A 26,844-nucleotide genomic window follows, 5' to 3' on the forward strand; every position below is an offset into this window, starting at 1 on the left:
CTCTTCCCCTGCAATTCTCTGAAAAAAATGTAAATTTCAAGGTGACGCAACGCCTGGTTATACTGCGTTTCTGTCTAAATGTATAGTGTCTAGAGCCATGGCATCATAATGATGGTAATAAGAGGTGGATTAATTCGGGTGGGACTGTGTAGGACTTCACTGACGGCCCAGGCCCCAGAACCACGGCACGCTACTGCGTGAGCGGTGTGGTCAACATGTTGCAAACTTGATAACATGAAAACAGTCTAACCAACTCTGCTAGGGTGAGTAAAATGGTCAGAGTGAGGTGGTCTCTCATTTGTGTCTGGAAATAGCTAGACAACTTTAGCCAGTTAGCTTGGGAGTATGACTGCTGGTGTGAGGTCAGACCACTCGTATTAACCCTACTCCTCTGCCAGAGTGTCCAGTGTGCTCGCTGCTGAACGCTCTGAGATCAAAACGCTCTGAATTTACCAAAGGACAACATGTACATCACCAGGACCTGGCTTTTGGCACTTTAACACCAAATGATTTTGGGTCAACCCCAAATCTTTTGACCTGCTGCTGCAATGGTGTAAAAACTGAATGTGGCACTTAGTTCATAGAGCTGTGGTTATGTGAGACTTCCGAAGTCATCCAACGGTTATAATCAGGGGTGTAGTGCTGCCAGCGGTGCTCAGCGGAGTGATGCTCCACCACTTCTCAGAATGGAATGTCTCGAAAGATCACTTAATGATTAATTAGTATTCCACACAACACATTGAATATAATAGCATGATAATGTCAGGCTACTGACATACCAAAACACCATGTCATTTTTTAAGACAATTTAGAAGGACAGTGCTGGTTACTTTTATTCCATCTGTTCTAAAATGTGATTAGTTAGGCTGGTTAGCCACCCTTACTTATGTAACAGTGTAATTCAATTGTTAAATTCCTGCATAAAAATGGGTATTATTCCACCTCCTGGTGGATTAGTGTGTTTACATTGTCTAATACACAGGTATGGGATTCTAAGTAAAACACAGCAGATTTATGGAGAATTGCTGTGGTTGAGTTGAAAATGGAATGGCCCCGGGATAGAAATTTATCAAATTGACATTGCATAATAAAATATACCTTTTACATCGTACATGAGCAATTTATGTTATTAGTAACTAGTGTTGTTGGTTTGGCGTCAAATAAGCCACTCTATTTGCCACATTATTTGCCATATGGGTTTTATGCTAGCTAAAGTTCAATACTTGAAGTTAGCAACTCATTCGAAAAGCATCTTTAGGAGTGCTATTTATATCCCGTAGATTACCCATCATTCATCCATACTGTGTGTATCCCATGATTGCAGGTAATTTATGACAAATGTATAAATTATATGTTTTATAAATGTATGAGCACCAGCTAGCAGCGTAATAGCCTGGTTTTGTTAGTTTTGGAAAATATGTGGTACATTCAAGGTGTATTATATTTCCTTGCCACAAGAGTGTGATGTTGAGTAATTTCAGGTTCAGTTGATATATTTTGAATACTAAAATGGTTAGTTCATTCTGATGTTGTGAATATGAGATTACACATGGAAACAATATTTTTATTATAGTAAATGGGTGATTATTCAACTTCGGCACTTTGGCCGTGCAAACTTTCATAAATTAAAACTTATTCAAACACCATTTTACCAGTATTGTACTTGTCTTTGATTTGTCTAGAAACTATATCTGATAATGGCTGCGATCGTACTATCCAGGAATTTATATATTTTTGTCATTTTCCCCAGACAGTCATAGACAAATGTAATTTCCATCAACGTCATTAAACATCCATTTTCGTTGAAAATTAAATCATACAATTGATTCATAACGGATTTCTGATACATTTGTACATGAACTTGTATTGAATATTATTTCAAGTGATTGTTTTCCTAATATTAATAATTCAACACGACGCCTGAATGTTTAAACTTGCCTTGGTGACAGCTGAAAACATTTATTTATCACGAAAAATAAGATATTTGCCCCCAACCTTTTTGTGAGATTATAATAACAACCATATGATTTCCATATCTAAAACAAATTAATGTACATTATACACTCATTTACCACAAAATATGGGTTGTGATGGAAATTACATCTATGTTTAAAATAATGTATGAAAACAATATTTTATTTCAAACATTTTGAACAACCATTGTTAAACATTTCAGACCTATACTGGGTTCGAGGCCCGTCAATCAAGGTGCACAGCAGTAGCTGATGGGCAGAGCTCAAGGAAGTAGGCCAGTGTTTTGAGAGATGGGCCCAGATAGCAGAGGGATTATGCTGCATAGAAGAGCTCAGTATGCAAAGTGAAACTGTTTCATTTGTGGTATATCCAACACAGGTGTGGAGGGTCACCTGCTTGTGAGAATCACCAAAGTGAACTGCCTGGATTTCACTGGTGTATTTACACAGGTAGTTCTCTGCAAAGTCAATATGCACAATGATCTCCTCTTTCCCCAGATTCTCTTAATTCTCTGTTTTGGAGTATTGGTGTCGAATGTTGTACACGTGTTTTCCCAGCTTCTCTTTCAATCCTTTGGAGAAATCCTCCAATAGAATCTGCAGTGTGCCACATACCTTTTCTTTTACTGTCAAATGTAATGTTCCACTCTTTGTTTTTCTTCTCTATCTCTTCAGCTTTGTTTTTCCACTCAAACCACCATGTCTGCCCGCAGCATCAAAGTCAGATGTTTTAAGCTCTTTTGCTTAGCGAAGGGAGCACTCTGTGTACATACACTCTTTCTTCAGGTTCTCACAGCACAAAGACTCAAACTTTCTCAGTGTTGCTGCAGCTGATCACTTTGTGATGCTGTAGTTTGTCCTCCATGAACTGGATGTTGGCGTGGGTTTTGCAGGGACATGTGTCCCTATCCTGGACTGTTGGCTTGACAACCCAAAAAGGACATCTTTTGCAGAATTCACAGTAGGAAATTTGAATGTCTGAATAATCCGTCTTAAACGTCTGATAAAGGTTCTGAATTGTGAACTGTCGTTCTGCCCCTGAACAGGCAGTTAACCCACTGTTCCTATTCCGTTGGTTACATTTCCATCTCGTTGCTTTGTAAGCTCCAGTATCTCTCCTTGTCTTTTTGCAGATGTTCCTGGTATCGTATATGATAATTTTTGAATTTGTTTCTAAATGTCTGTGACCTCTGTGCTGTTTTATGTGGCATCTTCTAAAAATAAAGACAAATACTACTTATATTTCAACTTGTGCACACCTTTCAACTTGTGCACACCTTTCAACTTGTGCACACCTTTCAACTTGTGCACACCTTTCAACTTGTGCACACCTTTCAACTTGTGCACGCATTTTCTCGATTCAATTCATTTTAAACATGATTAAATAAGCCGAAAGTAAAAACAAATAAGATAATGGATTTCTGTCATTTCCATCACACCTAAGTTTGTGATGTAAATGACATTTCTACAGTTCCTACAGAAAATTGACAGACAGCTTAGCATGCTTTGATTAGTATTACAGCTAGCATATCATTTACACTAAATATATAAAATATATTTTTTTAATTCAAAAGTTCTACCACAAATTAAAGAAATTCTAGCCTGTTTGAAAATGACTGACAATTAAAATATTCTCTACACAAGCAATATTTACCTCGATATTTCTTCCAACTTCTGGACATCACATCTGGAACAACTGTCCACTGCAGCTATGCGCTTCAGTGTCACAATATGTTTCCATGGTAACGAAATTAACATTCTCTTAACTTTATTAATGAGGAATTTGTCCTCAGTGGTGGAAATGACACTACCCCCAACGGACAGGTATATTTTATGTAGAAAACAATATAAAGGGCATACTCTCAATAAATATTGATAGATTTGATTTAATTTACTCGTTCTGTAGTACATAACATATAATGTGTAATTATTAATGTTTTCTCATAGAAAAACATAGAAGCTTAAGTCTGTTAAGGGCAAAAAAGTGAAATTAAGGTATAAAATGCATCTGAAAAGTAGCTAAAATATTAGATAGAGTGGTGTTTAAAAAGTATGGGGTGATTCCAGTGTGAACTTAACATACAAGTATTTGTTTTATTTTTTATAAAATCCCCAAAATTGACTCGAGGACATGGAAGTGCCCGTAGTTGCAGAATCACCCAAATTATGAATTATTAGAAGTTGTTAAATCCACTGTATGATCCCAATGACTTTGATAGACATTTCAATTGTTCTTTTGTTAGTATATTATACAGCAGATTTATGGAGAATTGCTGTGGGTGTGCTATTTATATCCTGTCACTACTCCTCATTCATCCATACTGTGTGTCCCATATTTGTAGTTTTGGAAATAAATGAACTATCCATACATTACTCTTTCCTGTGTGGACTCACTGACTTTAGGGACGGGACCAGGAAAGTCACACTTACATCATTCAAGAAGATTGAAATGTATATTCCCATGAAAGTAATTGGGATCAAATGGTTGGGATGCATGCAGCATGGACGTTTGACCTGTAAAACGTGAAGAATTGTCATTCACGATTAACAGTGATGATAGCATAATTTATAATAAGGTAGACCTAATTTGGTGTTTTACGAATTCAAAAATATATTATTGTCCTTTAGTCACTTACAGTATTTATAGGAATAGGGATTCATGCAATTTGGATGATGCAGTGTTTGTATATTCTAAAATTATTTTATAAAAATAGGTTTTATGTCGGTACCAAATTAAGAAATTATGGCTTAATAATAAAAATGATGTCCTGTAAGCTACCTACAATAATGGCACTATCCCACTGGTTGAATTGCTGCAAAGTAAATTGAAATACATTTGCCAAATTATATAACTAATCCTGTCTCTATAAATAAATTAAATCATTAAATACTACATAATTTAGCCGCAAGGATCAATAGCTTATTTTTTTAAATGCTGGAGACTGTTTTGTCACATTATGAGCTCATAGGCCTAGTCTACTGTCGGAAATCCAGCAATTGGGCAGTCAACTCAGCAAATATAAAATTGTTGACTTGTGGCTGTCAATAAACAGCAGGCAACAGCAGTCATCTGGAACAGCAGTCATCTGGATGGCGTTGAACCCAGATTGGAACAGAGGGAAGCTCCAGAGGAGACTGCTCTTTCTCAAGGAGCTGGGCAAGGCATTGGTAAGACATCAAATCCAGAGGAGGCAACATATCACAAGGATGAGGAGGATTCAGGAGGAGGATGCTGGTGCCCCATCCGCCTGACCCACAGAACTTCAATACCAGAAGTAAGTTTGGGTGATACTGTTGCATTTGTGTGTGTGTGCCTGACTCTCCTATCTTGGCCTGCTGTAACCAAATATGTGAGTGAGTGAGATGTGTTTTCATTTTTCTAGATTGCAGCCAGTAGCAACAAGAAGTGCTGCGATGTGTGTATGGACCCAAAAAGGACAGGAAAACACAGTATACATGCATCAAGTGCAAGAAATACATTTGCAACACACAGTAAAACTCTGTGGTGTGTAGACCGGCCTTAATTTGTGTTCAATGGGACTCATTTATAATATTTATAATATAAAATCTGTCTTTCTAATTTGTTCAGTTCAAAACAATAAGCACCAATAGAGAGAAACCTTAATTCATTTATTTGTTCAAGATAAACATCATTGATTGGTGGAGCTAGCATGTTGGAGTGAACGGCTGTGTATGAGAGGCTCCTGCAACTTTTTTACGAAAGAATATAACTTAACCTACTTTACAGGACAAGTCTCTTTCTAATACAATATTGTAACTTTCTATGGGTACATGCCGAGTAATAGGCGACCAAAGGGGCGGCAGGAAGCCTAGTGGTTAGAGCGTTGGACTAGTAACCGAAAAGTTGCAAGATCGAATCCCCGAGCTGACAAGGTAAAAATCTGTCATTCAGCGCCTAAACAAGGCAGTTAACCCACTGTTCCTGGGCCATCATTGAAAATAAGAATTTGTTCTTTACTGACTTGCCCAGTTAAATAAAGGTGAAAAAAAGACTAAAACTCATCGGAGGCCTCCTCCCCACCAAACAACGAGACTTCCCCAGACTCTGAGAGAACTACGTGTTGCTATAGTTGAGGATCTTAAGGCTACTATTGCTGAACTGGACACCAAAATTGAGAGCACCATTCGAACGGTTGCTTCGCAGGGCCAGAGTATTGTGGACCTTGAGAAGGCTTCTGAATTCACCGCTGGTAGGATCGACGAGTTGGAGAAGTTATGCACGTCCTTGCAGGAGAGTGTGCAAGGCTTTCTGTGAAAGTGGTTGACCTAGAGGGCCGATCCAGACGTCATAACCTTCTCGTTGTTGGTCTGGCAGAGGGGGTAGAGGCTGGCTCTCGCCCCACTGACTTATTCGCCAAGCTATTGAGGGATACAATGGGATCAGATGTTTTGGCTTCGGATCTGCAGCTGGACCGTGCACATCGCTCCCTTGTCCCAGTGCCTGGACCGGGCCAACGTCCCCGCCCGGTAATCATCTGTCACAGTTTCAAGACCAAAGATCTTATTCCGTGTGAGGCTCAAATGAGGGGTAAGTTGTTACATAAAGGACATCCCTTCCATGTCTATGAGGATTATGCTCCCTATGTGGCAAAGCATCGCACCGGCTACAGAGACATCATGACCAAACTCTACAAACTCCATCTTCGCCCAGCCTTGCTCTTCCCTGCCAGACTCAGAATTACCCCTCCCTCTGGTGAGAAGATTTGGCTCTCCTCTGTTTTGGACGCAGAGAAGTTTATCCGGGAATATACACCAATCCCCCGTATGGGTTAGAGCACCTTGTCATTGTGTGTTAGAGTCTGCTCATGGACTCGAATCCATACTATGCCATAAAGGGTGAAACCTTTATTAAACTGTCTCAGTAAGGGCTGCCAACTGAAATGTTATTGTCGCTCCCGGGCATGTAAGATGCTGAGCCGGCCAATGGGGTGCGGTCAGAGCTTTCATTTAACTTTAATTTCACTTTCTTTCCGGCTGGACGACTGACCTGTCGTTGGAGTTTAGAACGATTTCTGTTTGAGTGGCTTTCCAGGTTTGATCATTGACACTTTCGGATAGATATGCTTATATTCCCCCCTTTTTGTTTTGTTCCGTTATTTATTTCTCATTCTTATTATCATACCATGTATTTGCTGTTTGCAGGGAACTGGTGGTGATGGATGGGAGGCAGATGGGGTGGCATCAGACACCTGGATATCATGTTGGTGTTTTGTGCCATTCTGCTTCTGTCATAGCCGTGGGCCGCTCTCCCCATTAGGTTCCCACCAGCCTTCTGTGGTGTTTGTGTATATGTGTGTAGTTGTGTGTACATATAATTATCATTTGTACTTGTTTTTTTCTCTCTTAGAATTTTATTATTATTATGTATGTCTATTATTATTTTGGGGTATACATGTTTGTGTAGATATGTATGTGTGTACATTTCGTGTGTGTGTATATATATCTATATTTTTTTCCCCCCGAAAATAAATCAATTTGATTGGCAGGTACATTTAATTTAGAAAAATCCTTGTTCCGATCTCACAACCCACAATGTGTAAATGTACTGCTGTCTATATTGGTTGCTGGTGGTTTATGTTTAGACCGGCATTGCTTAGCTATATTACCTTGCACTGTTATAGCTTGCTTATCTCAGGGATCGACACAGGATGATACTTAAGTGTGCAATATGTTTACGTTGCAACTTATTCTGTTTTGGTTTATTAGATGCTAAATGAACACTTTATTGGCGGGAGCCTCCTCAGTTCATATGTTAGTAGACGTTCTAGGAAAGTGAGAGGAACGTATAGTAGGGATTACATTTTTGTTTTTCTCTCGCTCCGTGCATTTTTGGCATCTGCCAGATAATGTGTTTATTTTTTATGTTTTTCTCTCCTATTTGTGTATGCCTGTTTAAAGGTGGGTTGAGGGGGAGGGTAAATGTTGGGGAAAGTTGGGGGACAGGTTGGAGAGTAAGACTGCTTGCTGGGAGGAGGGGTCGGTAGGATACTGCTCGGGTGTAGGTGCTACATATGCTGATCGTGATGGTTTGATGCGTTTTCTTACCTTTTTATTGAGTTACATGTTATACAGGCTACCATAGGAACTACAAACGAGAGGAGGGCAGGGCTTACATTTAGTCCTGTAATGTCAACGGTTTAAACGAACCAATTAAGAGGCAAGGTCCTAGCCCACTTGAAAGCGCTCTCATCTGATATTATATTTTTGCAAGGAACCCATCTGAAAAACAATTCTCATAGCAGACTTAATTGTAGGTGGGTGGGGCAAGTGTATCATTCTAACTTCTCCGCCAAAACGAGAGGCACAGCGATTCTGGTACGGAAAGGAATTCCCTACATTTCTACATAAAACCACTATTGCGGATAGAGAGGGCCATTATGTGATCGTAATAGGAGAGATCCACTCTACTTCTGTAACTCTACTGAATATCTATGGGCCAAACATTGATATGGCTTGAATCCCGCTAACGGGATCGATATGACAACAGCCAGTGAAAGTGCAGGGCACCCAATTCAAAACAGATATCTCAAAATTAAAATTACTCAAACATAGAAGTATTTTACAACATTTTAAAGATAAACGTGTTGTTAATCCCACCACAGTGTCCGTTTTCAAAAAGGCTTTACAGCGAAAGCACAACATATGATTATGTTAGGTCAGAGCCTAGTCACAAAAACACACAGCCATTTTCCAGCCAAAGAGAGGAGTCAATAAAAGCAGAAATAGAGATCAAATTAATCACTAACCTTTGATGATCTTCATCAGATGACACACATAGGAATTCATGTTACACAATACATGTATGTTTTGTTCGATAAAGTTCATATTTATATACAAAAATCTGAGTTTGGCGCGTTGTTTAGTAGTTCCAAAACATCCAGTGATTTTGCAGAGAGCCACATCAATTCACAGAAATACTCATAATAAACATTGATAAAAGATACACTTTTTTTACGGAAAAAGCAAACCATGCAATAATCTGAGTACGGCGCTCAGAAAAACAAATCAAGCCATACAGATATCTGCCATGTTGGAGTCAACAGAAGTCAGAAATAGCGTTATAGATATTAACTTACCTTTGATGATCTTCATCAGAATGCACTCCCAGGAATCCCAGTTCCACAATAAATGTTTGATTTGTTCGATAAAGTACATAATTGATGTCCAAATACCCCTTTTTGTTCACGCGTTTAGCGTGAATATCTATATAAAAAAATCTAACTTATTTGATATTTGGAGGATCTCTAACCCAACGGGAACGGAATATTCCTTTTACTCTCATATTCACAATGTTTATACTCGAATGGAATCATTTTTGTTGATGCGAAATTACTCCCTTATACCTGTAATGTGAGGTATCATGATATTATAATCTCTGACCACAGTCCACTCACCTTCTCCCTGAGATTGGGTGACATCGTATCAAACAAGAGGGTCTGGAGGTTGAATCCTCAGCTCCTCACAGAACCAACATTCTGTGAACATCTTAAATACTAAATTATATTTTTCTTTGATACCAATGACAACACAGAGACTTCCCCAGCATTATTGTGGGAAACACTGAAGGCATATCTGAGAGGCTGTATCATTTCCCTTCAGGCTGCCAGGAGTAGGCAAAACAGAGAAACATTTGTAGAATTGGAGGGACAAATTCACTTACTGGATAGGGAAAATCCATCTATGGAGAAACATTTTTTTAAATTACCTCTTTAAAATTGTAATATAATCAAATTATCTCAGTTAAAGTTGATAAATCTTTTCTCTATGCCAATCAAAAATATTTTGAGTTTGGTGACAAACCACACAAATTACTCGCCAGACAACTTCGAAAAACTGAGTGACCGAATGATTCACAAAGTTAAATCTGCACCTGGGGAATTACTCTCTTCCCCCAAAGACATCTATGACAGATTCCGTCAGTTTTACGAGACTCTATATACACATCTAAAGCAGATTCTAACCCCTTAATTATGCAACACTTTTTGGAGGACTAATCTCCCTGCCCTGAACCAGGAAGATTCCAATTTCCTGAATAGGGAAATATCTCTTGGAGAAATTTGAGAAACAATTCAATCTCTAAAGAGTGGCAAGACCTCGGGTCCAGATGGATACCCTGGTGAATTCTATAAAACATTCGGCAACATGCACTCTCCCTATCTTCACAAAATGTTGGTTCAGGCCAATGAGGATGGGGCTCTCCCACCTACTTTGGATGAGGCGTTCATTACAGTTATACATAAGAAGGGTAAAGACCTGGAAGAGGTAGGGTCATATAGACCAATATCTCTCCTTAATACAGACCAAAATATTTTAGCTAAAACTCTGGCTAACAGGCTTAGCACTTTATTGGGCAAATTGGTCCATTCGGACCAGACAGGCTTTATCCCTAACAGAAACTCATTCTTCAATCTCAAGCACCTCTTCAACATTATGTATGCTCAGAGGTTACCCAATGTGGACCTTGCCGTTATATCTCTTGATGCCGAAAAGGCCTTTGACCAAGTTGAGTGGTCCCATCTATTCAAGGTCAAACAGAATAATATTGGAGATGTGTCCATAAATTGGATCCAGTTTTTATATAGGAACCCCTGTGCAAGAATACTCACTAACCAATCATTGTTGTCCCGATTTAACCTTTATAGAGGGACAATGCAGGGTTGTGCGCTGTCGCCTCTGCTCTTTGTTCTAATTATTGAACCTCTCGCTCAGGCGATCAGATCTCACGCAGCAGTACACGGCTATAATACTAAAGAAACTCTAAATAAGATTTCTCCATACGCAGATAACATTCTCCTCTATGTAACAGAACCCCAATCTAGTATTCCAGCTATTCTTGATTTGATTAATTTGTTTGGTACCTTCTCAGGATACAGAATAAATTGGAACAAGAGCAAATTAATGCCCATACGGTTGCAAAACACTTCTTGGTTAGAACTTCAGAAAAATATACCTACCTAGGAATTGTAGTTACCAAACGATACTCCTCACTATTTAAAGAGAATTTCCCCTCTCTGATGCAAAAACTCAAGGCAAACATACAATTTCAGAGAACTCTCCCAATTTCTCTGCTCAGAAGAATTAATTCCATTAAAATGGTCTTCCGCCCCCACACCTGCTCTACATATTCCAGAACATCCCAGTATTCATACTTAAATCCTTTCATAAACAACTGGACTCAATTATCATTCCATTCATCTGGGATGATAAAACACACAGGTTATGTAAAAAACACCTCTGTAAATCCATGATGGAAGGAGGATTGTCTCTCCCAAATGTTATATTTTACTATTGGGCCGCTAACCTCCATGCTGTTACGTTTTGTCTGGATGATGCACTTCCGTCCTCCAGTTGGCTTAGTATGGAGCGTGAGGATTGCCACCCCTTCTCTATTTGTTCTGTGATTTTGTCACCTGTCAATTTGGAGATGTCACTTTATAAACTCAGCAAAAAAAGAAACGTCCCTCTTTCAGGACCCTGTCTTTCAAAGATAATTCCTAAAAATCCATATAACTTCACAGATCTTCATTGTAAAGGGTTTAAACACCGTTTCCCATGCTTGTTCAATGAACCATAAACCATTAATGAACAGGCACCTGTGGAACGGTCATTAAGACACTAACAACTTACAGACGGTAGGTAATTAAGGTCACAGTTATGAAAACTTAGGACACTAAAGAGGCCTTTCTACTGACTCTGAAAAACACCAAAAGAAAGATGCCCAGGGTCCCTGCTCATCTGCGTGAAAGTGCCTTAGGCATGCTGCAAGGAGGCATGAGGACTGCAGATGTGGCCAGGGCAATACATTGCAATATCCGTACCATGAGACGCCTAAGACAGCGCTACAGGGAGACATGATGGAAAGCAGATCGTCCTCGCAGTGGCAGACCACGTGTAACAACACCTGCACAGGATCGGTACATCCGAACATCACACATGTGGGACAGTTACAGGATGGCAACAACAACTGCCCAAGTTACACCAGGAACACACAATCCCTTGCCGTAGCTGAACCATAATCAGTTAGGAAACATAGATAAATAAGATGTTTTATTTACTTTATACTTGTCATTAGAATGTCTTATTTTGGACTATACTGTTGGCAGTTGCATTTTCCTCTCTCTTCTCTAGGGAAAAGCCACTTGGGGCCCAGAGAGGGGAGAGGTCAGGCTTGTCTTTTACATGTCTGGTAATAGGCAGAATATCAGAAAGGGAGAAGTCAGGTTTGAACATTGTCTTCATAATGAATATATCTGTGAAACCATGTGAAGGGCTCCACTATGTCTGTACTCCAGTCACTCCCTCACTTTCCCATTGGGGGGAGGAGTATGGCAGTGTCTGGAACCATTGTATGTCCCCTCTGATGTTGAAACTTATCTTTCATAGTATATGACCTAGAGGCTCACTCCTCTCAGGGAGCTTGTCCAGGGGTGAGTTGTATTTGAGTTGGGAGTATCTAGAATTGACAATTGATATATGCCATTGGACGAGGTAATGTTTTGGTAATAGGAAGTACCAAGAACGAGAAGCAGAACCTCGTCTAAGAGACCAAACTGAACGATAATTTATAGCTAATGCTATCTGGCTATGGGATACTCCTCTTTCAAGTAAAAGGCCCTTTGTGAAGTTCCAAAGATCTGTGGTTCGTCATTGTGAGTTGAGAGGGGTGTATCTTGGCTATAAAAGATTAAGTATTCTTTTGTAAGCACTCTCAGAATTAATTTATAGACACTGAATTGATTTGAGAGTCACAGGGCTATGGTGAAGCTCATATAATTAAAGATTAGGTTTAAATAACTCTGACTGGTTTGTGGTTTGCTCTCATCATTTGGTAATACAGGAAATTGCCACGACACCCTCCATCAGTGCTCAGACTGCCCGCAATAGGCTGAGAGAGGCTGAACTGAGAGCTTGTAGGCCTGTTGTAGTAAGGCAGGTCCTCACCGGCAACAACGTCACCTATGGGCACAAACCCGCCGTTGCTGGACCAGACAGGACTGGCAAAAAGTGCTCTTCACTGAGGAGTCACGGTTTTGTCTCACCAGGGGTGATGGTCGGATTCGCATTTATCATCGAAGGAATGAGCGTTACACCGAGGCTTGTACTCTGGAGCGGGATCGATTTGGAGGTGGAGGGTCCGTCGTGGTCTGGGGCGGTCCATGAGGAGGAGATACACTGCAGTATTTAATGTAGCTATTGGCCACACCAGATACTGACCCCCCCTTTGTTCAGTTTATGTCTCAGTTGTTGAATCTTGTTGTGTTCACACACATATTTACACATGTTAAGTTTGCTTAAAATAAACGCAGTTGGCAGTGAGGATGTTTCTTTTTTTTGCTGAATTTAGTAACAATCCTATTACACACAGCACAGCCCGAATCTGGAAGCAAATTAAAGTCCATTTTGACCAATTTCATTCATGCTCCCTGTTGCCAAGAATCCCTCCTTTTCCACCTCTAACCTTGATAACACATTTGAGTGATGGGGAGAGCTAGGGATAAATACCATAGGGGATCTATAAATAGAAGGGACCTTTGCTTCCTTTGAGTTGCTGAGTGAAATGTATAATCTTCCCAGACGTAACTTTTTCAGATACCTACAGATTAGAGACTATGTTAGAAAACATCTTCCGACATTTGGGAATGCTAAATGTTTGACAGATGAATAAAAATATGCCCCACCCCACCACCAGACAAAGAGATATCTCGTCGATATGACTCTTTTCAATCTGTTAGCACACCTTCTACAGATGCCATTAAGGCAAAATGGGATGAAGCACTACGGACTGACATTTCTGTGGCAGACTAGGAAGAGAGCTTGGAGTATATCCACACCTGCTCCATTAACTCCAGACATCGTCTCATATAATTCAATGTATTACACAGATTACACTATTAACTACAGTAGGTTGTATTCCAAAGAACTCCCCCACATCCCATTTCCCTGTAACATGGTGGAGATGTTAGTGCTAAACCGATTCCTTGGGACATGCCTACCCTAAACACCTACCCTAAACTTTTTACATTTCAGAGTTGGTACGTCCCAAGAATCGCGGATAGCATGGACCATGATGGACACTATTTTACTTTAAGTTTTGTCCACCAACTTCAAATAGCCATAAAAAACAATATTTGTTATTGAAAGTATATTTCAATGCGATTTAAATGGTACAACGATTCCCTACACTATTCAGTTATTGTTTTCTCACAAACTGAAATTGAATTGAAGAGTGTTGAGTTTTAGCAGCCAGCAGCCAGGAAATGACAGTGATTTCTACATAGGCCACTTTCCCCAGTCTGCCATTGTTCGTTGTGCTCGAGGAGGCGATGACCATGTCTCTTAGTGTCGCAGGATGGAAGAGATGGGGATGCAGTTTTCCCATCTTAACAACAGAAGCCGGTCTGGCTTTTGTTGCCAAATAGGAAAAAGTCTGCATTTTAGAATACGATTTTGTTTTGGGCCACCATCATTTCACTATTACTGCAGGTATATTAGACATTTTATGAAATTACAATGCAAAAATTGTACATGTAGCTCCTTTAAGACTCAAGTGAGCAACTTCAGCTAACACCTAGCAAAAAAAACATAGCTTAGCAACAGGACACCAAGATCTGTGTAGAAAAAAGTTCCAATATTTGCATAACGTTTGATTGGAGGATAACTATGAGGGTTATTGAATCAGGATCAAAACCTCTGATGTCCTCGAGCTCATTAATGATATAATGTTCATATTTGAAGATTGAAGAAATGACAGAAGTGTCAAGCAATGGAATGTTAGAGAAAAATACTGGTATCCAGGTTAGCACACTGCCACCTAGAGTGTGTTGTTTGAACAGATATAAACCAAAGGTTTGCGATATACTGCCACCTGCAGTTCTGGAATGTCTCATTTACGAGTATAATCCTGATGGAATTATGTGATCCTTCCTTAACCCATACCTTTTTACATTTTAGTCATTGAGCAGATGCTCTTATCCAGAGTGAGTTACAAGAGCAATTAGTGTTAAGTGCCTTGCTCAAAGTCACAGACAAATTTTTCACCTACTCGGTTTGGGGAGTTGAACCAGCGACCTTTGGGTTACTGGCCCAATGCTCTTAACAGCTAGGCTACCTGCCGCCCATAGGAAGTCCTCAATGGCACTGACCATGCTGAAATGGGCTTTTGGGCACTACAGTCTTCTATCTACAGTTGAAGTCGGAAGTTTACATACACCGTAGCCAAATACATTTAACCTCAGTTTTCACAATTCCTGACATTTAATCCTTGTAAAGAAATCTCTGTCTTAGGTCAGTTAGGATCACCACTTTATTTTAAGAAGGTGAAATGTCAGAATAATAGTAGAAAGAATGATTTATTTCAGCTTTTATTTATTTCATCACATCCATTTGGAAGACCCATTTGCGACCAAGCTTTAACTTCCTGACTGATGTCTTGAGATGTTGCTTCAATATATCCACATAATTGTCCTGCCTCATGATTACATCTTTTTTGTGAAGTGCACCAGTCCCTCCTGCAGCAAAGCACCCCCACAACATGATGCTGTCACCCCCGTGCTTCACAGTTGGGATGGTGTTCTTCGGCTTCCAAGCCTTCCCCTTTTTCCTCCAAACATGGTCATTAAGGCCAAGCAGTTCTAGTTTTGTTTCATCAGACCAGAGGACATTTCTCCAAAAAGTACGATCTTTGTCCCCCTGTGCAGTTGCAAACGGTAGTCTGGCTTTTTTAATGGCGGTTTTGGAGCAGTGGCTTCTTCCTTGGTGAGCGGCCTTTCAGGTTATGTCGATATAGGACTCATTTTCCTGTGGATATAGATACTTTTGTACCTGTTTCCTCCAGCATCTTCACAAGGTCCTTTGCTGTTGTTCTGGGATTGATTTGCACTTTTCGCACCAAAGTACGTTCATCTCTAGGAGACAGAACGCATCTCCTTCCTGAGAAGTATGATGGCTGTGTGGTCCCATGGTGTTTATAATTGCGTACTATTGTTTGTACAGATGAACGTAGTACCTTCAGGCGTTTGGAAATTGCTCCCAAGGATGAACCAGACTTGTGGAGGTCTACAATTATTTTTCTGAGGTCTTGGCTGATTTCATTTGATTTACCCACAATGTCAAGCAAAGAGGCAGTGAGTTTGAAGGTAGGACTTAGGTAGATCCACAGGTACACCTCCAATTGGCTCAAATGATGTCAATTAGCCTATCAGAAGCTTCTAAAGCCATGACATAATAGAAACTCTCCGTGTGTGTGTGTGTTAGAGCTGCGCTGTGGTAGCGAGATGTAGCATCTCATGTAGGGAGGTAACCAGGTTCTGGAACAGTGTCTCTGCATCCGTCTCTGGACTGGACTTCCACGCTGTACAGGAAGCCACGATCCTGAAACAGGACAGACACCAGAAGCTTCTATCAGGCCATCCTAGAGAAGGCAGATGTACTAAAGAACATCTACAAATTCTACTAACTACATGAGAGACCAAATAGCTGAAGGAACTGTTCAAAATCAAATCAAAGATTACTGGTCGCGTACACAGTTTAGCAGACGTTATAGCGGGTGCATTGATATGCTTATGTTACTAGCTCCTAACAATGCAATGAAATGTCAAACAAGCCAACAATAATCAGAAAAAAAATGTATTCATTTAATGAATGGTCATTGTCCATAGTCCAGGTCTTGTGTGTGGGTGTGTTAGCCCACCTGTCCTCATTGATGCGGTAGAAGAACCCGTAGCCATGGTGCACCATGGGAGCGCCCACCCCATGAACTGTGGTGTAGCCAGCCAGACTGGTGGACAGGGTAAAGTTACCGCCCCCGCCACTGGAGAGAGAACACACACAAATTACACACACCATAAACACACCATAAACACACCATAAACACACACACACACACACACACACACACACACACACACACCTCTTGGAATACAGTAGATCAGTGAAAAGGTCTGGCATAGGAAGTCCCTCCTCCTTGGCGATCAGGTACAGGCCCAGGAGATGTCTGTCAAAACCTTCTCCATTCTGTGCCTCAGCCATCAGTTTGTTGTGCTTGTTGAAGGCCAGCAGAAGGGCTTTCCTCTTAGCCTCAGCCTGGGAGACATCCAGAAAGTCAGAGTGTAAGTATCCTGGTCGCCAGATTTACATGTATGGCATGACAATATATGAAGAACTAATCGTTTACTGGATACACACACACTCTCACACTTACGCTGGCTGCAGGGAGGAGCATGGTATGGCACCAGTTCTGTGCCTCCAGGGTACAGGGCCTCATGGTCTCAGTCCTGCCATGGTAGAACCTTCTCGTCATCGCTGTCTCATAGCAACTACCTAACCTGGGACCCGGGGGGATTATCATCAATCATCAGTTATGGAGAGAATATTAGGGAGGAAGGATGGATGAAGTTGATGGATGGGCTGGTGGGTGCATGGATGAATGTTGGGTGGATGGATGGATTAATTGGATGGATAGTGGATGCAGGGCAGGCTCCAAGCATAAGAGAATATAAGGCGTTGCTTAGGGCCCCAGGCCGCCCTCAACCTCACCCCAAATTAGAATAGTAGAATACCCCAGTTACAAGGTCGAAATGAGGTTCTACACCAGCAATTTCTCTCTTGTTATGCTCTGGCAGTCAATCAATTCACCATGTCTTCTAACATTTCTTAAATTGGTAAGTTAGTCTAGCCAGCTATCTAAACTTGTAATCATGGCTGAACCCCGACCAGGGTGTCTAGGGGCCCTGACCTCCAGGGGGCCCCTATTGATTTTGTTAGTCACTCACTCTATCATCATTAACATGGCATAAGTCACGGCAAAATGTGTAGAATTACAAGAAATTAGCTTTAAAACTGAAGATAATGTCTCTACACCCTATGGCCTAGCTTAGGCCCCAACGAAATCTCGCTTAGGGCCCCCAAAAGGCTAGAACCGGCCCTGACTGGATGGATGGTATTACCTCCCATGCTGTCTGTAATAAGCCAGCTGAAGGGCCAGTTGTATGAAGGTGTCTGGGTGGAGCTTCCTCTGTTTGATGGCTGCTTTCCCAAACGAGGTGAATGCATAACACACCACCTGCAAGTCCTGAGTCTGGAGACACACACACAGGTGTCTGTCAAACCAAATATCACACAGATTAGAGTTGTGTGTGTGTGTGTGGTGGGGAGAGTAAGGGCCTGTGAGGGTGAGTTTGTGAAGAACACAACACCTGTGATGGTCCAATCTGACGACCAGGGAGATGCACATGAGTCGTGTGTGTGTGTGTGTGTGTGTGTGTGTGTGTGTGTGTGTGTGTGCTCACAGTCTCAAAGTACTGTTGCTTGGCATGTGCAACGTCACTCCTGACTCTGTCATCCACAGTGAAGACCATCTCTTCAGGAAGAGGCATAGGTCGCACTGTCTCAGAGCCCTACATTGACACACACAATACAGATTATACTGTTTGCTTACAGTGAAAGTAAGGTACTTGGAATTAAGGACAAACAAGATATACAGTCACCTAAAATAAGTTCAATAGAAACGGTATTTACCTTCCACTTTCCGTCTGTAGCTTTGAGCTGCTGATCCACATAGTAACAGTGAGTTACCAGCACCATGCCTTCAAATGGGGCATGCTGCAACACACACCAGCAATTACCATATATAGGAGCACACTCACAACAAAACATCATTACACTACTGCTAACAGGAGTATTGTTATCTCAAATCTTATTTTTCTAACTCTCAACCGCCACCACCCTCTCATATAACAAAAAACACACACAGTAACTCACGTCACAGATGGATCCGAAGGTTCCGTCGGCAAAGGAGATGGAGTTGTAGGACTTGTCTCCCCAGCGGATGGTGGGGTCTCCTGTCAGCACCTCCAGGGACACCTGGGGGCAAAGGTCAAAGATCAGATTATACCACACTTAGAATGGTATGGTTGTCTGTGGTGTATGTGTGTGTTGTAGGGGCCAACCAGGATGCAAGACGATGACTCAGAGGTCATATCCAGACATACCGTGGAGCAAAAAAGTATTTAGTCAGCTACCAATTGTGCAAGTTCTCCCACTTAAAAAGATGAGAGGCCTGTACTTTTCATCATAGGTACACTTCAACTATGACAGACAAAATGAGGGGGAAAAATCCAGAAAATCACATTGTAGGATTTTTAATGAATTTATTTGCAAATTATGGTGGAAAATAAGTATTTGGTCAATAACAAAAGTTTATCTCAATATTTTGTTATATACCCTTTGTTGGCAATGACAGAGGTCAAACGTTTTCTGTAAGTCTTCACAAGGTTTTCACACACTGTTGCTGGTATTTTGGCCCATTCCTCCATGCAGATCTCCTCGAAAGCAGTAATGTTTTGGGGCTGTTGCTGGGCAACACGGACTTTCAACTCCCTCCAAAGATTTTCTATGGGGTTGAGATCTGGAGACAGGCTAGGCCACTCCAGGACCTTGAAATGCTTCTTACGAAGCCACTCCTTCGTTGCCCGGGCGGTGTGTTTGGGATCATTGTCATTCTGAAAGACCCAGCCACGTTTCATCTTCAATGCCCTTGCTGATGGAAGGAGGTTTTCACTCAAAATCTCACGATGCATGGCCCCATTCATTCTTTCCTTTACATGGATCAGTCATCCTGGTCCCTTTGCAGAAAAACAGCCCAAAAGCATGATGTTTCCACCCCCATGCTTCACAGTAGGTATGGTGTTCTTTGGATGCAACTCAGCATTCTTTGTCCTCCAAACACGCCGAGTTGAGTTTTTACCAAAAAGTTCTATTTTGGTTTCATCTGACCATATGACATTCTCCCAATCTTCTTCTGGATCATCCAAATGCTCTCTAGCAAACTTCAGACGGGCCTGGACATGTACTGGCTTAAGCAGGGGGACACGTCTGGCACTGCAGGATTTGAGTCCCTGGCGGCGTAGTGTGTTACTGATGGTAGGCTTTGTTACTTTCGTCCCAGCTCTCTGCAGGTCATTCACTAGGTCCCCCCGTATGGTTCTGGGATTTTTGCTCACCGTTCTTGTGATCATTTTGACCCCACGGGGTGAGATCTTGCATGGAGCCCCAGATCTAGGGAGATTATCAGTGGTCTTGTATGTCTTCAATTTTCTAATAATTGCTCCCACAGTTGATTTCTTCAAACCAAGCTGCTTACCTATTGCAGATTCAGTCTTCCCAGCCTGGTGCAGGTCTACAATTTTGTTTCTGGTGTCCTTTGACAGCTCTTTGGTCTTGGCCATAGTGGAGTTTGGAGTGTGACTGTTTGAGGTTGTGGACAGGTGTCTTTTATACTGATAACAAGTTCAAACAGGTGCCATTAATACAGGTAACGAGTGGAGGACAGAGGAGCCTCTTAAAGAAGAAGTTACAGGTCTGTGAGAGCCAGAAATCTTGCTTGTTTGTAGGTAACCAAATACTTATTTTCCACAATAATTTGCAAATAAATTCATAAAAAATCCTAAAAAATCATCTTTTTAAGTGGGAGAACTTGCACAATTGGTGGCTGACTAAATACTTTGCCCCACAGTATCTTTGCATACAATCAAAACATGTGTAACCTGCTTAAATGCTTACACACAACTTAAAAAGATCTCCCTCTCTGTACTGGACAACATCCCAAAGCGGCAGAAGTCCCACTGCTATCATTGTTTGACTGAAAGTTAGCTTTTTAGCCTCTGGTGCTAATTATTTATCCTTTGCATTTTACTTTGACCGCATCCTGGACTTTAGTTTACTCTTTACCTTTACAAACTCAACTTGCTATTGCAAATGTCTGTCTACAGTGTGTGAGAGGGTGTGTGTGTGTTTGTGTACGTACTGGTGTGTAGTTCTCTGCAGTAGCGTAGGGTTTAGCATCGTCCAGTGAAACCACAAACAAACTGCTCTGGATGGTCTCTAAGACGGTCTTATTGGCTGGATCTATACCCATCAGATACTCCCTGGCCTACAGACACACAGACCCTTAAATTGAATTAAAAATGAATAGAAAGAGAGACAGAGAAAGATGAGAGAGACAGAGAAAGTTAAAAGAGAGACACGAGAGAGAGACACGTTTAGTGCATGGTGATGTCTGTTCTGCACAGCCAACATCACACACACACCTTAGCCCAGCGTGTCCTCTCCTCTGAGGTGAGAGCGGCGATTCCGTCACCTGCAGGCTCCTCCTCACAACACTGCTTCACATGGGTCAGCTGCCTACACACACACACACACACACACACACAGACATATAAATACATGCAAATATATGCATATGCACACAAATATACCTAAATATCCACCGGCCAGAATACCTGAGCAGCTCTGGAGGGGTAAGAATGTGTCCGTCACACACTGCATCAAACGAGAAGAAACGCCCCTTACACATCACCACCACGTGGGAGGGGCATGGACCCTCGCTCTCTACAACACACAGAAAAAAAATCAATACATACAGCACCAGTCAAAAGATTGGACACACCTACTCATTCCAGGGTTTTACTTATTTTTTTTTTACAATTTTCTACATTGTAGGATAATAGTGAAGACATCAAAACTATGAAATGACACATGTTGTAACCAAAAAAGTGTTAAACAAATCAAACTATATTTTATATTTAAGGTTCTTCAAAGTAGCCACTCTTTGCCTTGATGACAGCGTTGCACACTCTTGGTATTCTCTCAACCAGCTTCACCTGGAATGCTTTTCCAACAGTTAAAACTTCTTATGGCTGCCATCCCGTTAACGGGATAATTTTCATCAACAACTGCTGAATTGCATAGCACCACATTCAAATAATATTACTAAAAATATTTATATTCATGAAATTACAAGTGTAATATAGCAAAACACAGCTTAGCCTTTTGTTAATCCACCTGTCGTGTCAGATTTTGAAAATTACAGCGAAAGCGCTTGTGTAAGTTTATCGGTCGCTCGACAAAACATTATGAACACCTAGCATCAAGTAGCTTGGTCACGAAAATCAGAAAAGCAATCAAATTAATCGGTTACCTTTGATCTTCGGATGTTTTCACTCACGAGACTCCCAGTTACACAATAACTGTTCCTTTTGTTTCATAAAGATTATTGTTATATCCAAAATACCTCAGTTTGTTTGGCGTGTTATGTTCAGAAATCAACAGGAAAAAGCGGTCACGACAACGCAGACAAATTCCAAATAGTATCCGTAATGTCCACAGAAACATGTCAAACGTTTTTTTATAATCAATTCTCAGGTTGTTTTTAAAATATATAATCGATAATATATCAACCGCAACTCTTTTTCAGTAGGAGAGGGAAAGGCAATGGCTGCCCAAACTCTGTTGCGCATTCAAAACGCTACTGGCACCTGGCCAATAAAAGCATGTATGTAAAAGCAAACTATGTATAAAGACTGTTGACACCCTGAGGAAGCGATAGGAAAATGAATCTGGTTGATATCCCTTTAAATGGAGCAAAGGCAGGCTATGGAACATGTAGTTTTCAAAATAGAAGCCACTTCCTGGTTTGATTTTCCTCAGGGTTTCACCTGCAATATCAGTTCTGTTATACCCGCAGACATTATTTTGGCTGCTTTCCTTCACTCTGCAGTCCAAATGATCCCAAACCATCTCAATTGGGTTAGGTCGGGTGATTGTGGAGGCCAGGTCATCTGATGCATCGCTCCATCACTCTCCTTACTCAAATAGCACTTATTTTGGGTCATTGTCCTGATGTGTTGGGTCATTGTCCTTTTGAAAAACAAACTATAGTCAAACCAGATGGGATGGCGTATCGATGCAGAATGCTGTGGTAGCCATGCTGGTTAAGTGTGCCTTGAATTCTAAATAAATCTCTGAGTGTCACCAGCAAAGCACCCCCACACAATCACACCTACTCCTCCATGCTTCACGGTGGGAACCCCACATGCAGAGATCATCTGTTCACCTACTCTGCATCTCACAAAGACACAGATGTTGGAACCCAAAATCTCAAATCTGGACTCATCAGACCAAAGGACAGATTTTCACCGGTTTTATGTCCATTGCTCCTGTTTCGTTGGCCCAAGCAAGTCTCTTCTTCTTATTGGTGTCCTTTAGCAGTGGTTTCTTTGCAGCAATTCAACCATGAAGACCTGATTCAGACAGTCTACTCTGAACAGTTGATGTTGAGGTGTCTGTTACTTGAACTCTGAAGCATTTATTTGGGCTGCATTTTCTGAGGCTGGTAACTCTAATGAACGTATCCTCTGCAACAGAGGTAATTCTGGGTCTTCATTTCCTGTGGCGGTCCTCATGAGCCAGTTTCATCATAGAGCTTGATGGTTTTTGTGACTGCACTTGAAGAAACATTCAACGTTCTTGAAATGTTCCAAATTGACTGACCTTCATGTCTTAAAGTAATCAATACACACATCCAAACACACACACACATAAACACAGCTAAATAAATAACAGAGTACTACACACAAAAACAAACCACAAACATCATATTGCATGGTGGTGTCGTGGGGGGGGACACCTACCTGTCTTAAAGTAGTTGATGATGGTATCCTTGGTGACTCCAGGAACTTTACATGTACAGAACAGCATTCTGAACTGGTCCATATCCAACACCACATTACCAGCTTTATGAGGGTCCAGCCTCTCCCTGTCGGGGACCACAGTCAGAGTGTGTATAGATCGTGTGTGTTTAGGGACACTGTCCAACTAAATGCTTAGTTGCAGGTTCCTTCTCGACAACGGAACAACAATAAGAAATAAAATATAATAATATAAACATAAAGTAACTGGCTCAGTAGAATAGAATAAATATTTTAAACAACTATAATACAGGAAGAATTTATAGTTAAATAAAAACACGTGTTTTGGGAAGGGGGGGATTGGAGGGCAAGTGTTTAAATTGTGCATTATTTAGCAATCGGAAGAGTCTGGTAGAAGTAGTTGTGATGCGTGTGTAACCTTAATATATATACACGGAGTGTACAAAACATTAGGAACACCTTCCTAATATTGAGTTGCATGCCCTTTTGCCCTCAGAACAGCCTCAATTCGTTGAAGCATGGACTCTACAAGGTGTCGAAAGCGTTCCACAGGGATGCTGGCCTATGTTGACTCCCCGTTCAAAGGGCACTTAAATATTTGATATAACCTGTCATTCAACTTCTGAATGACACACATACATACACAATCCATGTCTCAATTATCTCAAGGTTTAAAATCCTTCTTTAACCTGTCTCCTCCCCTTCATATACACTGATTGAAGTGGATTTAACAGGTGACATCAATAAGGGATTATAGCTTTCACCTGGTCAGTCTGTCATGGAAAAACCATGTTTTGTACACTCAATGTGAGTATCTTACGTGCGAAGCAGGTCCCAGTACTGTAGTGTGTGCCACATGCTTATGCTGGTCCTCTGTAGCTGTACTCCCTCTGTAGGGGGCCAGCAGTGCTCTAGGTAGGGTGCAGGACCTCCGAAGTTCACATTCAACTGGGAGGGGTAACGCAATTCCAGATAGGCTGCATCCAACCACCACTCCTCCAACTAGGGGAAACACACACAATATAATATGAAACACTGAAGGGAGACACCATAATGACTGCAGTATTTAAAACACTCAAAGATTTCCTTTTGTAGTTGCTCAGGGTCAAGCATGGTGTGTGAACAGTTCCCACAGGTTCTAGCTGTGCAGTGTATTGAGTGTGTGTACCCAGTTCCTGCGTGTCCTGGCTCTCTGCAGTAGTTTTTGGTGCAGGTCTTTGCCGATGCCCTCTCCAAACCTCTTCACTACGGCTGCAGTCACCTGGTACTCCTCCTCTGTAGCAAATGGCCGCACTGGAAAATACACACAGACATTTCAGTAACTAGACACATTTTCATCCAGGGTCCATGCTAATGGCGCTTCTCTGTCTCACATGCAGCTGGCATCTCACCTGCATCCAGGTACTTGGCGAGGCTCCCCTCTAGAGACGGTACAGGGAGAGGAGGCAGGCTATGCTGGTACTGGAACGTCCGCTCAGTGGGAACGTCTGACACCTGGTTGGTCATGTCACCTACAGCACCAAAACACCTGGTTAGCCATGTTGTCACCTACAATACCAAAACACCTGGTTAGCCATGTTGTCACCTACAATACCAAAACACCTGGTTAGCCATGTTGTCACCTACAGCACCCAAACACCTGGCTAGCCTTGTTGTAACCTACAATACCAAAACTTCTGGTTAGCCATGTTGTAACCTACAATACCAAAACACCTGGTTAGCCATGTTGTCACCTACAGCACCCAAACACCTGGCTAGCCATGTTGTAACCTACAATACCAAAACACCTGGTTAGCCATGTTGTTACCTACAATAATACAACACCTGATTTGCCATGGTGTCACCTACAATACCAAAACACCCGGTTAGCCATTGACGTACTGTCCCCTAGCCTGGTAGACACTACGAATCCAAGTGTGGACTGGACAAGCCCCCACTCGTCTCACTTTTAGATTAAAATCAAATTGAAACAGTTTCTTTACAAGTCAGTATGTTGAATAAACTTCATTTGAACCTACTCTGTCGATCGTCCATCAGCTGGTCGAAATTAAATAATTTTATGTATTATTAAACCGAATTCAAAACGCGGGTCTATATGTGGTTATCACAATTTGTTTTCTCATCAACACGTGCACAAGACAGAAGGAAGTACCTGCACGCGATGCATGCATTCTTTTTTTCTTTTACCCCTTTTTCTCCCCAATTTCGTGGTGTCCAATTGTTTTTAATAGTTACTATCTTGTCTCATCGCTACAACTCCCGTACGGGCTCAGGAGAGACGAAGGTTGAAAGTCATGCGTCCTCCGATACACAACCCAACCAAGTCGCACTGCTTCTTAACACAGCGCGCATCCAACCCGGAAGCCAGGCGCACCAATGTGTCGGAGGAAACACCGTGCACCTGGCAACCTTGGTTAGCGCGCACTACGCCCGCCCCGTCACAGGAGTTGCTGGTGCGCGATGAGTCAAGGATATCCATACCGGCCAAGCCCTTGCTAACCCGGACGACGCTGGGCCAATTGTGCGTAGCCCCACGGACCTCCCGGTCCCGACAGAGCCTGGGTGCGAACCCAGAGTCTCTGGTGGCCCTTAACCACTGCACCACCCGGGAGGCCCTCGATGCATGCATTCTGCAAGTGCTTGTTGAATGTCTTTCCCTATAAGCATGCTGAAAGTCTGTTGGCAATTTGTTTCCTGTAAAATAGCCTTGTATCTGGTCAAACAATGTAAGAAAGCCTGTCCCTTTAAGAATTCAGTGATGACATCACAGCTATCACAAACTGTGTTTAGTTCATTACCAAATGCAGCTGGCAACCTATTGCTGTGAACACAAATCTCAGTTTTGGACATTATTTTCTGTCTGACCAATGTATTCATCACCGTGTGTGAATACCAAAACTGTAATGTATATGTTTTCCTGACGAAGTTGTCAATAGTTAAAGAATATTTTTGTAATTATTACAGCATTAGGTGTCTTGTTTTAATGCTCCCTATCTAACATTGTTACCTACATTTCCACCTGTCATTGTTAGCTGGTTAGCCTGATGTTGCTAGCCACTTGTATTTTTGTTTCAGTCATTGGATTATTATAACATGAGAGCTGAATATCTTGTTTGTTATTGCTAAATGAATGTAATTATCTTGGTACTGATGCCATTGTATTCATGTTTATTATTTCCAGATCACATCTTGTTTGTATAAATGGACAATTAATTGGATAATACCAGCTGAGTGACATGGAACAGAACTGCAAACATTGTTATTATCCAATCAACATTAAAGAACCCTAAACTGAGGAACTGTCTTTCTCACCGTTTCTCTAATAGGAGTACAATCTCCATAACACTAACTTACTCAATCAGTGT

General features: G+C 41.5%; 1 protein-coding gene across 4 annotated transcripts in view; it reads right to left on the reverse strand.

The window, feature by feature from the left end:
• Window positions 1-26,844, reverse strand: part of LOC135520766 (acyl-CoA-binding domain-containing protein 7-like) — a 93,261-nt gene that overhangs the window by 20,939 nt on the left and 45,478 nt on the right. The window contains exons 2-16 of one of the 4 annotated variants that reach the window (XM_064946541.1): window positions 24,871-24,990; window positions 24,648-24,772; window positions 24,300-24,481; window positions 23,462-23,586; window positions 21,272-21,380; window positions 21,080-21,173; window positions 20,797-20,922; window positions 18,753-18,854; window positions 18,510-18,593; window positions 18,281-18,388; window positions 17,939-18,069; window positions 17,194-17,317; window positions 16,903-17,075; window positions 16,684-16,803; window positions 15,285-16,364 (exon numbers count right to left, since the gene is read on the reverse strand). In XM_064946541.1, the coding sequence (XP_064802613.1) occupies window positions 16,244-16,364; window positions 16,684-16,803; window positions 16,903-17,075; window positions 17,194-17,317; window positions 17,939-18,069; window positions 18,281-18,388; window positions 18,510-18,593; window positions 18,753-18,854; window positions 20,797-20,922; window positions 21,080-21,173; window positions 21,272-21,380; window positions 23,462-23,586; window positions 24,300-24,481; window positions 24,648-24,772; window positions 24,871-24,985 (1,839 nt within the window). In that variant the 5' untranslated portion in view covers window positions 24,986-24,990 and the 3' untranslated portion in view covers window positions 15,285-16,243. Of the gene's footprint in view, window positions 1-15,284; window positions 16,365-16,683; window positions 16,804-16,902; window positions 17,076-17,193; window positions 17,318-17,938; window positions 18,070-18,280; window positions 18,389-18,509; window positions 18,594-18,752; window positions 18,855-20,796; window positions 20,923-21,079; window positions 21,174-21,271; window positions 21,381-23,461; window positions 23,587-24,299; window positions 24,482-24,647; window positions 24,773-24,870; window positions 25,028-26,844 lie in introns of those variants that run through there. The other 3 variants (XM_064946542.1, XM_064946545.1, XM_064946543.1) reach the window with 3 other exon arrangements.

The sequence above is a fragment of the Oncorhynchus masou genome, chromosome 29, assembly GCF_036934945.1.
Source record: "Oncorhynchus masou masou isolate Uvic2021 chromosome 29, UVic_Omas_1.1, whole genome shotgun sequence".
NCBI classification, from domain to species: domain Eukaryota; kingdom Metazoa; phylum Chordata; class Actinopteri; order Salmoniformes; family Salmonidae; genus Oncorhynchus; species Oncorhynchus masou.